Genomic DNA, 15,313 nt, shown 5'->3' on the forward strand with positions numbered 1-15,313 from the left:
TTAAAACTGTGTTGCTTAAAAGTGTATAACACCACAAGCCTGTCTATTGCATCTTGCATTTTTGTTAGCATTAAGCTAAACAGACTTTCTTAAGGCAAAGATGTGTGGTTGTTTCAAATACGCAACATGTGATTGTTTAATGTTTAGTTTGACACTAAACTTAACTGGGGGTGGCAATAAACGGTAACGCTCGAATCTCAAATTTTTGCTCGCAAGGCAAAGCAAATTATCGGCCCAACGACAGTTATCCCTACGAACTCAAGTCGGGTCACTCGTCGTTGCCAGCACAACAAATAGATCATCACGTAGACAACTCATTTACAACACATTGCAAGTCCCACTTTATTCCAGCTGAGAGACCGTTGCAGTAGATGCTGCTGTTATGGTTAGCGACTGAGTTCAAATGGGCTCGGCAGCTAACTCTTTCATGAACATGTGCTGTCCTCACACAGGACAACCTGAGTGTGTTTCTGCGTGGATGTGAGGAGTTGGGACTGAAGGGAACCCAGCTTTTCGACCCCGGAGACCTTCAGGACACGTCGACACGCCCCGCTGCCAAGTAAGTCTGACAGTTTGCTCACCATTTTACCTAACTTGTGCAACAAGAACTGGCATACACTCTAGAAGACCCTGCATAATGAATTCAAAACGTGAAATCATGATGCACAAACTGTTCTATTCTAAATTCTATTTATTACATTTTTACTGCATTTTTTTTTAAATAAAGAAGGGGGGGAGCGCGTGGGGGTTTACTGCGGTGTTGAATTCATACGTCTCTGACAGTGTTATAGTCGTCCGCCCAACTGGCCTGTGTTCACAGACTGAAAACCCCAATTTAGTGAATGAAGTATCTTGAATTGTTTTGATTAGCGATAGCTCGGTCATCCATCTGTCTCTCTCTCTGTCTGTCAGTGATGTTGTGTTTCCTCCTGGCAATCAGTCAATTGGCTGCCAACACAAATAGCTCAATGCGAGTCAATGGAAGATTGTGCGGAACAATGACCGCATCTGTCACACGCAGTTTCAGTCGGCGCGCGCTGCTCACTTAGCCCTGAGCGCTACTGCGTTGCCTGGTGACAAAAGCTTGTGTTTGTAGTTATACATGTGCTTGCTATATGTGTGTGTCATCAAACTCGCTAACAAGGTGTCATTCCACAAAGACGTCCTGACACATGAGTGCAATGTTGAGGGTTTCCTATGAGAGCTGCCTGACTTGTTCTGTCAAGACCAGGAATTCTTTGGTCAGCATGTCACCCGTTTTGTTTCTGATCAAGTTAACAAGAGGATTCTGGTACGTTGACAAAACAAACACTGGTGGTGTTGTTATCAGTCTTTGAGTTTTTGTTGGCATCTGGTTTAATTTTTTTAGGATCATACTGGGTGTCTGCAGATCCGTAAAGGGGACGTATCATTGCAAATTGACTTTAAAGGTGCTGTCTCACTGAGTGGCGAAGACTTGCGAGTGTTAGCGAACGTAGCAAATGTTGTTTTTTTTTTCCATCAGGGTTAATTAAAGGTTGCAACTTGCAACTGCTCAGTGAGAGACAGACTTAATTATCAATGAATTATTTTTTGTGGCAGAATCATGCTTTGTGGCTGTTTTTTCTTTAGGAAGTGGGGCCTTAATCAAGATGAAGGGAATGATGAAAAGTTCCAAATACCACTCCATGATCGTACAAAACCATTAGGCTTAAGATAGACAGCAAATTTCTGGAAAAGCCTGAAAACATCTGACTTAACAGAGTTGCGTCTGTAACTACGGTTCTATGAATCCCGAATGACCGCCAGGGAGCGGTGCCTAGAGCACTGAATGTTCCCTTCGCGCATGCGCATACCAAATTAGTCCGTTTTTAGTCACAAATTAGTGACACTGACGTGTATAAGTTCCGGTGTCACCTGAGGTTCGTTTCCTACGGAATTTTCTCGCGTGAACACGAGGATTCCGAGTGACAGGATGCCCTCGTGGTCATTCGGGATTCATAGAACCGTAGTTACAGATGTAACTCTCGTTCTATTTCATCCCTACTGACCGCCAGGGGGCGGTGCCTAAAGCACTGAATGACTAATACCAGCACAGTCACGAGGAATCCCAGAAACAAACCTCTCTGAGAAGCCTCCGCGGAACCAAAGACCAACGCTCAGCGGATGGGGAGAGGTGACGTCAACACTGTAAAATCTGGAGAAAGTGCTGGGCGTCGACCATGAGGCAGCAGCACAAACATCCTCCAGATGCACCCCCTTCAGGGCGGCCCAGGACGCGGCAATGCTCCTGGTAGAGTGGCAACGCACCCCCTCCGGCGGGGGGCGGCCCGACAGCAGGTAAGAATGGCGGATGGCATCCACAACCCAGTGAGACCAGCGCTGCTTGGAGAGAGCCGAGCCCTTGTTAGGGCCTCCATAGCAAACAAAAAGCTGAGCAGACGTTCGAATGCCTGCAGTAGCGTCAACGTAAAATCGCAAAGCCCTCACAGGGCACAAGAGCTCCGGCATGACCCCACCATCCCCTGAGGTTATCGTGCGAACCGCTAAGGGTGGTTAAAACGGGAACCAGTCAACACCTTGGGAATAAAGGCGGCGTTCGGCCACAGGGTGACACCGGCACCATCCGGGTGCCACCGCAGGCATGCAGGGCTGACCGACAGTGCATGCAGCCTTACGAGACACCCACCGCAGATCTGCCTCTGCCAGGGGCTCAAAGGGAGGTTGGCACAGCCTACCCAGCCCCAAATGAAGATCCCACGCCGGGACTGGCGGCGCTTCGCGGGGATGAAGCCGAAGCGCCCCCCTTAGGAACAACGACACCAGGCCATGACTCCCCACCGTGCCATTGTCGACCAATGAGTGTCGGGCAGAAATGGCCGCCACTTAGACCTTCAGAGTTGATGGAGAGCGACCCCTATCCAGGAGGGACTGCAGGAAGTCCAGAACAGTGGGAACCAAACAAGACACAGGAGAAAAACGCAGCGGTATGCAAACTGCCACGTGACAAGAAAAAAGGAAACGAACCTCAGGTGACACCGGAACTTATACACGTCCAGTGTCATCCAGGTGTCACAAGTGACTAATACTCAAACTGCGCATGCGCGAAGGGAACATTCAGTGCTTTAGGCACCGCCCCCTGGCGGTCAGTAGGGATGAAATAGAAATATTATTTTTTTAGGGTTATTCAGAGTCAGAGTGTGACTGGTGTGTGCTGACTTCATGATTCAAGTGATTATTAAGGTCATTGGTTAATGCCGGAGGTGCAATGATTAATCGACTATCAAATTCATCAATTATTTTTGATAAACAATCGTTGTTTAACTTATAATTGTCCCAAAACTTGAAATAATATCCTGTTTTGAAATTAGGTATGGAAATTAAATATTCTTTTTATCCGATCGATAGATTAATTGATTAAGGTAATCGTTAGTTGCAGCTCTATTTCATCTGAACACAGCCACCGCCAATGAGCACACTTGAAACTTACTAAAGTTTTGTTCAAGCCATCATGTCATCAACCTTTATTTATGCAGGTTCTCGCAACAACTCTGGGAGTCTGCTAAAATGTTTTTCGCATTTGGTCTGGTAACATTTTGCATATAGCTGACGCAAGGTGCGAGGGACAGCAGCCCAACATGGCGGCTCCCCTCAGATGGATGAAAATTGATGAATTAATCCTATTTAATTATTATTCCACAAACAAGTATTAAACAGAATATGGGGTTTAGACATACGGAATATTCTTGATAAAACATTTTTGGGCTTTGTTCCATTTTACGGTCTGTGTCTAGATGGAAATAGTTTCAGTTATTTTTTCTGGTAAGCATTGTCCTGCCTGTTTGATTGCATAAAGGCAAAGTAAATACAATCAGCTGATAAGTAGCGATAAGCTGCAGGGAGGGAAGATAATGGTCACTTGTTGTTGATTAGTCTCGGTCCAACATTCTCTGTTCACAACCTCGCCTACGCTTCTAAAAATTATCCTTAAAAATATGACATCCTTAAGTCCATCTTCCCTTTGAAAAATACACAGATGGATCGCATTGTGCAATTTAACAACACTAAAGCAAAGAGTGTGATATTTTATATTCATCCAACTCAGGTATTGGATTTGTATTCGTATGTAAAAGTTTTTAATGTCTTTTAATGGACACTAGGAAAAATAACTAAAAATAGGACATCAATGTCATTATCATGGGGTTGTTTCCACTAGTTGTGCCAAAGGTGTCATGACAGGAAGACTTTTCGGATGGGTGTTTAGTGGCCGGGGAAACAGCTTTTAGTGGGAAAACGCAAGGAAGCACAATTTAGGCCACTGTGGCAAAGTGACCGTTTCCTCTTTTTAATCTCCTCTCCCCCACTCACAATTTTGTTCCAAATAAGTCTACAGTGGAGTCTGAAAAGTGGAACATGATCCGTTCGGATCCTGGTTGACTTCAGTCGTTCTCATTTTCAAACAAATGTTCCCAATGGAATTAATGTAGACAACTTTGATAAACCACACAGGCAATATTCACAATTGAGTGTGAGTAAAAGTTACCTCTTGTATCATAAACTAAAAGAAGCAAAACTACTCATCCTTTGAAGACTCTTAACAATACTGAGAGGGAACAGGACGATGTTTGTTTTCATGGTTAAAATCACTCTTCTTTTCCATAACCTCTCCCACATTACCATGAAAATACAGTTGATGTCCCTAAATCTTCTTTTTTGGACACTGTTCCATTGTGGAGCATTAAAGCAAGATGTTAGAAGGTGTTTAATGTTAAAATGTGAAAATATTACTATGGCAAATTTAAATGCAGTCGGCTCCCATCATAATTTCTCGGACACGGATTGTTTTAATGTAATAACAGTGCAAAAGTAAGTGAGTGATCCGGGGGGGAGAATTGCCGCTATCTCATTCCACAAGTTATGTGCGACATATGAAATAGCTGAACAGGCGGTTTCTCTGTCAGTGATTGTTGATTCACGTGGACCGTTGCAACTTTAAATTCTTCTTATGTCAAATATTTTATAAGATGTAAAGTCACTTTCTCACGCAGTTCCTCTGTTTGTTTTTGATTCCCTACAGGCGCAGTGACTGCAGCCGAAAGCTCAAAAATGTAAGTGTCTTCATTTGATTTTGAGACGATTTTTCACCATTGGAAATAATAGCAGTACAATTGCAACACTGTATCCTGGGTTACCTGACACCTTTTGTTACTTTTATGGTCAACGTAGCAACACATTTTAACATTCTTGCCTGTGATTCAAGTGTTAAAAAAGACACTGTCATTAACTTGCTGTTAATATGAAGACTTAAAAGAATAAAGCACTGCCTCAAAGGGGAAGTCAAACCAAACATATTTTTTTCCAGAATATGTTGTATGCAGGCTCACTAGTCTAAACACGGTATTCACCTTCAGAAAACAGGTGAGCCATGATTGGTCGTTATCTGCGGCCCTGAGCAACTTCAAAGTCATCTGCAGTCGACAGAAGTTGCAAAATGGCCTCCCCCTGAGCCAGCTAAAAACCAGTGGATTTCTTATATTGCACAAAGGCAATATTAATTAGAATGCCATATTTCGACTAGTGAGCCTGCATAGAACATATTCTCGAAAAAAATATCTTTGGGTTGACTTCCACTTTTAACACTAAAAACAATGATGAACAAAATGAGTCATGTTACAGAAAAAAGTAGAATATTTGATATTGGTAAAAATGATAAATGAGTGGTGAAATAGAGTAGTTTTTGTCAGTGGCTTTAACTGAGTGAGGAATTTAGAAGGTCTCCTAAGGTTTAAAGGAAGGTAAATATGCATTTTGCGGTCCCGCTCCTTTCACTTTTGTCAACACAAAGCGAGGCTGGTCGGCTTCCTCCTCCCAAAGCCGTGCCGCGTTTAGCGCAGAGCGCCTGCACAAACACGACAAGGCCAAGACATTGTTCCCACCTAGAAAAGGAAAGCAGGAAGGCGAAATGCGACAAGCTCCTGGACCCCAAACGACTTATTGGCATTCATTTGTGCAATAATTTTAGAAGAGAATAGAACACATTGTAACTTAAAGCAATGTGAGCTGCTATGTATATCTTTAACAGTGCAAAATGAATAGATAGGGAAAAAAAAAAACATACGGGTGATCACACAAAGTAGCAGCTTGAGCCATATTTTCTCTCCATGTCAACAACGTACTACGCCAGGACGGCTTCGATAAGAGAGCTCAGCGTTGGATTAATGGGCTTATTTTTGTCGCACACAAACATCAACACAGTAAACACAAAGCTGACGTATGTGTAAAACATACATAACATACAAAACATAATTCAGTGTAGTTCCTTATCTTTGTTGTATTCTTCGTCATCTTTGCATTTGTTGTTTTCTTGGTCTTTGTTGTCTTCTTCGTTGTCATTGTCTCCTTTTCGTCTTTCCCAGCTTTTTCTTCATTGACATTCTTCGACAACATCGTCCTTTGTTGTCGCCTTCTTCTTGGTTTGCTTCTGTCATCTCGTGACCGTCTCCTTTGTCTTTTTGTCTTTTTCGTTTCGTTATTGCTCACATTATATTCTATCGTCTTTGCTGTCGTCATGTTTGTAGTCTCCCTCGTCCTCTTTCTCATCACCTTTCTCTTTTGTCATATTCATTATCTTTGTCGTCTTTCCGTCGTATTCTTCATTGTCTTCTTCAGTCCTCTTTGCCAACTTTATTTTTCATCCACTTATTCCTTATTGTTGTCTTTTTCACTGTCATCATCTTTAGAGTTCGCTTCTTAGTTGAAGGCAACATTTTTACTCAATTTTGCTGGTCCGTCATTTATCATTCGTCAGCGGCCGGAGTACCCGTCCGGCAGTCCGTCATTTTTCATAACGAACTGAATTGAAATAGTCAGTCCGTCAGTTAAGTCCATTAGTTAGTCCGTCAGAAGTCTGTTGGTCCGTCAGTCGGTCCCCCCCAAAAAACGTCAGAAAAAAATGATTACACTAGCAGATGAAAACCCACTTCCGTCATCCGTCAGTTCGTCATTTTTAAAGGATGTCTCGTCAATCGTCAGCAAAACGGTCATCCGTCAGTCTGACGGAATGCCCACCTCATGTTGTAGGCTTTTATCATCTTTGTGATCGTATACAACCATTTATGGTTTTATCAGTTAACAGTTTCATCTTTTAGTATGTTAAGACTTGAGTGTTTTATTGTTTCTACATGACTCGTATTTACTTGCATAACAGGAGAATGACCGTTTAAATGTTTTATGATAAAAATGACAATTAAACCCTGTGATATTTGTACTACAAATACTTGGTTTTACATTTGCATTATTGTTCTTTAAACTCATTCAGTGCCAGCCATTTTCAGACCTTCCTTTAGCCTACCAAGTGTATTTTTTTTGTATATGTACAAATATGTACCTGGGATCAAATGTCTAGATTCTTAAAAGACATGAAAATACGTTACAGGCATTGAATGAGTTTTTAATTTCGAGTCAACTTAAAAAATGAAGACGTTTACAAAAGTATTTCAAAATGACGACTTGATGAAATTCACTGTGTGGTGTGCGACTAAAAGCAGACGTGTTAACACTTGGCTTGCAGTTTTGCTTTCAATGCATCCATGTCAGCAAACATAACTAGCTCGTCACGACTAGCAGTGTAACACACACATTCACACAAAACTGTGCACACTCTGGAACTTGGCCAAGAGCATCATGCTTTCTGTGGCTGACAGAACATGTTGCCTAATTGCGCATCCGTGCCATTTTGACAGGCAGAAATATAAACAAGCGGCATGACAGCAAGCTCAGTACATGTTACTGGTTTTGGCTCATCACATTCAGTGTTTGGGCGTGCTTCTTTGGTCTCGCACATACGGAGAGTCTTTGCCGCATGTCCATGCGCACTTCCAGTACATCGTGGCAAATCTAAGCTTTTTTTTCCCCCACCATTTTGTGTCAGGACTCAGTCCCCCATCTCCCACAAATATCTGTACAGTATAAAAAATCAAATGAATTCAATCAATGAATTCAATCATCTGTTTTGATGGGTGCAGGTTTTAATCACCATCTACTGGCTGGGTCGGGCTGCCAACAGCTGCACCTTCTACAACGGGCCCACGTTGGACCTGAGAGAGTTCGAGGGTCTGCTCTCACAGATGCGAAAGGTTTTCATCAAATCTAGCTGTTCTATCGGCGGCATGTTATGGAAAATTGTGTGAAAATTGTTTGGAGTGTGCATAATGTATCTCCTCGAAGACCTTGATGTTAGGGTACTAGCAGTAGATCATTTGGGGTTTATTTGTTTTGAGTAGTGGTTGTTGAATCAGCTTGAGTTATGTAAATTATTATTATAACACCAAATTGCGGTTGCACAATATAAAGGAAATTGAGGCACTTTTCTTCATTTTACGAGACAGGAAAGGCCTTTCCTCCCCTTCCATTAGCAGCTCTGCATTTTTCAAATGCTGACAGATGCAGGGAGGAGCCAGCAAGTTCTTAGAGGGTGAAGTTAAAGAGAGAATTAGAGCTGGTGTAGAGGTATGACACGCTCACAGTGGGACGTTTAGAAATATTCTTCAAAGAAATAATGATTGACCAGGTAACATTTCATTGGATATTTTAGCCGATTTCTTGAGAAATAGTACCTGACTAAAGGTTACAATTGTAAATTCGTTGCCGATCTGCATTTGTGCTTTCTGTGCTCTGGTTGCTACATGTATAGTACATGTGAAACACCGTTTGTTAGTATTTTAGTTATACTAGTATGTTTAATTAATTAATTGATTAGTATGCAACTCCAGCGCATCATGTCATATCCGTTGCCAATCTACCTGTGGACTTCTGTACTCAGTTGGCTGTGTGTTAGCATTCCAACTGTTAGCAAGTTAGCATTTGACATGAACAGCAACGGTTCCCTCTAGCCTGAGATCTTTCCAAATTAACATTATGGGTCTGTGTGTGTTGTTGTCTTGCTAGATGTTAGAATTTCTATCCCTTAATCTTCGTCCTTGCACGTTTTAGGAGGCGGAGGAGGCAGAGAGCCCCCAACGCAGCATCAGGGACAGCGGCTACATCGACTGCTGGGACTCTGAGCGCAGCGACTCGCTTTCCCCGCCCCGGCATTGCCGCGAGGACTCCTTCGACAGCCTGGACTCGTTTGGCTCGCGTTCACAACAGACTCCGTCGCCGGACGTCCTGGTGGCCCGCGGCAGCAGCGATGGTACGAATCTATACAACTAGCAAACTGTTGTTTTATAAAAGTCACAGACAGACAGTTATTGGCTATCATTTTCATTTGAGTCGCATGACTTGGATCAAGTCGACGATTTTCAGATTTTCCTGGTTAAAACTTTAAAAAGACTCCACTTGACTTTGACTTGCTATTCATGAGCCACAACATGATTTAGACTTGAACTACATGACCAGACAAGTTTAGCATTTGAATTGTTCATTTTCAAGATGCAGTAATACAGTGCAGACTTGAGACTTACTTATGACTTGTCCCACCTCTGCATTTTAATAACAGCACCAACTCTTTTGAAAGGTGCACACATACAGAACCTCGCGCAGATAAGAGAAGGCCTATTGTGCTTTTACAGCTGCGCTACCATTGTGAGGCCCATGGTTGTGCATTGTTTGTTATTGCGGGACAACGCCCAGCTAAAAAAAAAAAAAAAAAAAGACCTTCTGAATCAGTTCTTTCTTCATTTTATTTTTTTTAATAGAAGCTGATTTAAGATCTTTGTTTTAACTCTAGCAAAAGGCCACACGTCATGTCAAGCAAGGAGTGCTTGTTTTTTTTACCCATCTTTTGACTCGGAGGCACAACTAGCCTTTCACATGTGTTCATACAGTAGAACAGCCATGACCAACAAAGCTGCTTAAATAATGCCATGTTAAGATCAATAAAACAGCAAGTCAGTTGAAAGAAATGTTGTTTCACACCCACCTTGAGTTCTTCTCTCGTGCATGCTCTGCCTCCATCATTCCGCCGACGCATCACATGACGGCCTGCACGCGCCCACCTTAAATGGAAAGCAGCCAACATACCCTCGGAAAATGAATGAGGAGCCAGGTTGAAGATGCTTAATGATAAATGGAGGCATTCTTGGAATGCTTTGAACCTTGATGATTAACAACAAACGCATTCATAATTAAATGTTATTAAAACTGTCCCTCATAATAGTGCAGTTTAAAGTGTACAGTTTAGGGAATGAATGTCTATCATTTTTCTAATTGGGTCCAAATGTAAATGCCATTTACAAATAAGGATAAAAATACTTTAAAATACTTTGTTTTCTCCACCCAAAAAAAATACTTAAAATATAATAACACATAGAATAGAATAGACAATTTTCAAAAATATTAACATTTATAGTATATATTTTACAGTATTTCCACCCAAAATATCATTTATAAATTATTTTTAAATGTTTAAACAATATGTAGCATTTAGAAAATAAACAAAGTACAAAATATATTAAATGATTCAAAAAATATTTTTAATAAATATTCACATCTGTAAAAACGTTTTCTAAAAATATTAATATTTTAAAAAATATTTGTGTAACGGTACACGTGGGTGTATTAATACGTTTCGGTATGGCATGTTCGGTTCGGTCCACTTGCGTTCGGTTCGGTCCACTTATTAGCGTGATCTTACGCACGGGCACCATTGACTTTTGCATGCGGGAGAGGAGGGTAGCGGCACAAAAGAGAGAGCCAGAGCTCGAAGGTCCCCCCATACACTGTCTCCTGTTGGAGAAAATTCTGTCTGTCCTGTTAAAATCGCAGATGGGGAAAGGTACGTGGTTAAGTCCGAAAATTGTGTGCCGACATTGCTACATGAGATGGGCGGCAGGTAGCACGTCTAACATGCACGGCATCATCTGACTGCGAATATTTCTTAGTCAAGGGAGCAAAAACGTCAAACTTAAATAGCGAGATTTCAATCAATCGAGCTGTCTTCCAGGAACACGCAGTCAGACGTAGTTTAATTAGCACGTTTTTACTAATCCAAGTACAACTGCTCGCGCTCTTCTTTCTCCGCTGCCCCACTCGCTTGCCGTACGGTGCCATTCATGAACCTCGGAAACATCACATCTCAGCAACACACAAATCCGACCACAACACAGATAACCCAATTCGTTACAATATGCTGTTGAACATTCAAAGATTTCAATGCCTAAAAAGTGTATACAATTTCATAGACTTTTTAAAGTTTTCATGACATCTTTTCAAAATATCTATATTTTTCAAAAAAACATCTGTTTGTACTGAAAATATTCCCAAAAACCGAACCGAACCGAAACGTGATTCAGCGTACCGTTACACCCCTAATATAAATATAGAATATTCAAAAGGTTACAATATCAAAATATTTTTGTACCTCACTGCTATTATGAATTATGAACCCTGACATTTGTGTCAAAGCTCCTTCGCAATCGGGCTCTGTAAATCAACCTCGCTCTGAAGGCAATGAAGAGCACAGAAAGTACAGTTTCATTCAATCATGAGGAAGACATTCTATCTCCTGTGTAGTCACTTGATAGAGTGTTGATGAATGAGACGCTTTATGCTCATAATACCTTTCTTTAGAAAGAATAAATCCAGAGATGTCATGTTACTTTAGAAAATATTGTCCTGAAGTTACCTGATGCCACGGTTCAGGGCTGAGTTCAAGCATACTCGTTTGTAGAAGTAGTAAGTTAGTGTCTGATTTGTGATGTTTACTTTTTCTTGACTTGTTCTTCTATGACATTGGCTATGACCTGCTCCATGGTCTGAGCTACTATTTCAGCAATACATGCGGTGAACATCTTGGGGAGGTATTTCTGGAGATTTTGAGTAAATCAGGTATCCATTACCTGGTGCTTGTGCACATTCAGGCATGCACTTCTAAACCAGGCATCAATGAGCACCCACCACAGGAATGGTAAACACCACATCCTCATGGTGCCTCTGCTCCGTGTTTACGCTGAGGATTATTATGTAACATGGAAGATTTTTTTTTTTCTTTTTAAGTCAGGCAGGGAAAGTCCTGCTCCCAATCCAGGTGTCGCCTGGTTTATTTTCATTTTGTATCATGGGATGCAGACTGAGACACTGAGATTCCAATCATATTCTTTGGGCGAATGCACGTAATAATGTGATTTATGTCTCCTACAAACAGACACGGTGATGATTTTATGTGCCTATAAATCTTTTTAGCCGTCTTGTTGGAGTGATGTCGTCCGCTTCAGAGATTGGAGAGTGTTCACATTTGATGGGTTTAAAAGGGTATTTGTGATTTGTGGGCTTTTGAAGTTAGTTGGTTTGAGCTATTTATGCATTCTTTCTCTTGCATATGTCGCGGACATTTTTTGAGATAAGCAGCTAACAGAAGATTTACTCGATTGTGTAATTTCACACTTGATGGATGGGCAGGCACTGCACAGACTCAACTGTTTTCTACACAAACATTAAAAAGTCAATGTTCCCCTTTTATGTGTCCCCTTTGAGCTCTTTGGGCAAACTAGAAGGGGAAACTAGTGGATTAGCATTTAGGAAATCCTCATAAAAATACATGTTGCTTTTTAAGAGCTAGCTTTTGACTATTATCCTATCAAAACTGTGTTTCCGTAGCTTTGCTAATGTTGAACTGACGTATTAAAAATGTTAATGTACCTAAGTAATCTACCTAAGTTCAGCAACCAAGTATATTGGTACTTTGTTACTTCCCATAGTTCCTCATGACTGTCTTCTCATTCCCCCTACAAGGCCGCGGCAGCGATTCCGAGTCAGACGGCCCACCATACCGGAAGACCCCGGACATCCACAAGGACGACATGTTGGCCCGCCGCACCTCAGTGAGCGAGCCGCGCACCGCCATGCCCTTCAACCAGTACCTACCCAACAAGTGCAACCAGAGCGGCTACGTGCCGACGCCGCTGCGCAAGAAGAAAAACGGCGACAAGGACGACAGCGAGCGCAAGAGCTGGAGTACGGCCACCTCGCCTGTAGGGGGAGAAAGACCTTTGAGGTGGGTGCTTCTTCACAGGCTCTCTTGTGAGATGTCATGCACCACCTGTCACTTAAAGGAGACATATTGTGCTTTTTTTTGCCAATGCCAATTTTTTTGTGCCAATTTTTTTTTTTTTTTTAAACTTGCAAGGAAAAATTTGGGAGACAATTCGAAAGCTGTATAATGGCAGTCAACTCACTTTACTACAAGCAGCAGTTTGTCACATAGTGAACACTTGTTCAAAAACTACACTACAAGTGTAGCAAACTAAACATAACACAGAGAATTACAAGTTTTGTATTTAAAACAGCCACATAGCTTCAGTTTAGCTGCATTAAATCACACATATTTGTGCACAAATTTAGACAGATAATATAACAATACTATTTATCCTCTGCAAAGAAATATTACTGTAGCTTACTGAGGAGTTTTATCCAATGCTATATACATCCGTATGTCTATTATACTGCCCCTGCTGGTTCAGCAGCACAATGTCCATTTGAATGCATTGAAGCAAAAACCGCAGTAAAATCTATTTAAATGCTATTTAATTATCTCATTACTGGGACACATGTATCATATAGAGGGAAAAAAATGCTTTCTTGCATTGTTTTGCTATCCTATGCATGGCTTGTTCCTTATCCCCTGTGAATAGCGCTGCTATATATCAGTACCATAGTTTCATATTATTCCCCCAAAACATTTGTACAAAAGAAAGGCCAACTCCTCATTTGCGGCTAAGTAAATAAATGCCCCTGGACACTATTTGTAGAAATACGCTGCATCACACACACTTCCCAATGATGAAAATCCATTCTTAGATGTTTTTCCACCCCGTGACCGACAGCGGCTTGTTATTAGCAATGTTATTGAAATTGCCCGGGGTTCCATGTGCTGTCCCGCCACCCCCCTGTTTCTCCCGCCGCTGTCTGTCGAACAGATGGTACGGATTGCCTGTCATCATCATTTCAAGGGAGTAGGAAACTAATCTGCGGCTGAGATCCGCCTTGTATATATCGGGTCTCGGATGTTTCCTTTGAAATGAGCTGCCGCTTGCATGCTTAACAGGGGCAGGTTGCGGCGTGTGTACGTTAGCGCTGCCAAGATGTAACGCTTGTCATGCGGTTGTATCACATCAAGCAAATCTGTGTCATTTTCCAGCAGCACTGCATGGGGAGCCTGCTTGGCTTATTAGAAGTGACAAAGTGATCTATCTTTCCAAGAGCTATAGTTGAGAAATCCAACATAACAGTCTTATCTAGAGCAGTTCATACACTTAAATGAAAGGAAAAATAATTTTGCTTTTTGCACATTGTATAACAATTCCCCGGTGTCTTAGTATAATTTTTGTTAAAATACTTAACTGAAGGATCAACAATTACACTGCAGTTCACACCCTATGTTTTGACTGAGGGGGATCACAAACCTGAACTACATTTTTCTAGACGACTAGGTGCTGAGCCACAGGGTCGATACTAGTTGAACCCTAAGTCTTTCAAAGCAACTGCAAACAGCATAGCGTAGCCCTTTGCCATTCCACCTGGCAGTTTTACCTGAACGAAAGGTGCACCAAAGTAAATTTGATGCTGTACTTGAACCATTTGGCTATCTGCATAGTTTTGGTCTCTTTTTGAAGATAACACTTTGAATTTTTCTCCTCAACTGTCAGAATCTTTTTAAGTACTACTGGCACTGAACTATGGAAGTTTGATTACATAGAAGGCCGTGGGTCGTCCCTGGGTCGGCCTTCTTTTATGTATTCTAACTTCCATAATTCAGTGCCAGTAGCACTTAAAACGATTCTGACAGTTGAGGAGAAAAATTCAAAGTGTTATCTTCAAAAAGAGACCAAAACTATGCCGATACTCCAAATGGTTCAAGTAAAGCATCAAATTGACTTTGGTGCACCTTTCGTTCAGGTAAAACTGTCAGGTGGAATGGCAAAGGTTAATAGCAAAAACGTGGCTTATATTTTCACTCTTGGAGGCAGCACTTCATCAGCAAGCCCCCACATTACACTTTGTCCATTAGTGTATTAGTGTATGGGGGGTGCATGCACGGGACATCATGGAAACAAAATAAAAATTTCACATCCCCACATGGACAACTTCACGCTGAAACTCTGTGTGTAGGTGGTACTATGTACTCATATCATTCATATCAGCAAAATTCAGCAAAATTCAGAAGGGGTCAAACAGATTTTCAGAAATTGGCTCAAACACAGATTTTCAGATATTGGCTTTTTAAAAAAATAATAATGAAGGCACTTTATAATATTATACTTAATAAAAAACAAATCGCAATTACCACATGAATTAAAATGTAAAGGAATTAAACTTCATCTTTACTTCAATTCAATGA

The 15,313-nt window shown here is 41.4% G+C and overlaps 1 protein-coding gene across 5 annotated transcripts in view; it reads left to right on the top strand.

Moving 5' to 3' along the window:
* The window catches only part of LOC147151427 (LIM and calponin homology domains-containing protein 1-like), a 56,988-nt gene that overhangs the window by 25,305 nt on the left and 16,370 nt on the right, over nucleotides 1-15,313 (top strand). For all 5 annotated transcript variants that reach the window (XM_086021265.1, XM_086021289.1, XM_086021300.1 and 2 more), the window contains exons 4-8: nucleotides 453-559; nucleotides 5,057-5,087; nucleotides 8,004-8,114; nucleotides 8,971-9,169; nucleotides 12,709-12,970. In XM_086021265.1, the coding sequence (XP_085877391.1) occupies nucleotides 453-559; nucleotides 5,057-5,087; nucleotides 8,004-8,114; nucleotides 8,971-9,169; nucleotides 12,709-12,970 (710 nt within the window). The remainder of the gene's footprint in view (nucleotides 1-452; nucleotides 560-5,056; nucleotides 5,088-8,003; nucleotides 8,115-8,970; nucleotides 9,170-12,708; nucleotides 12,971-15,313) is intronic.

This window comes from Filicampus tigris, chromosome 2, assembly GCF_054856515.1.
Source record: "Filicampus tigris isolate MCC_2025a chromosome 2, RoL_Ftig_1.0, whole genome shotgun sequence".
Lineage (NCBI taxonomy): Eukaryota > Metazoa > Chordata > Actinopteri > Syngnathiformes > Syngnathidae > Filicampus > Filicampus tigris.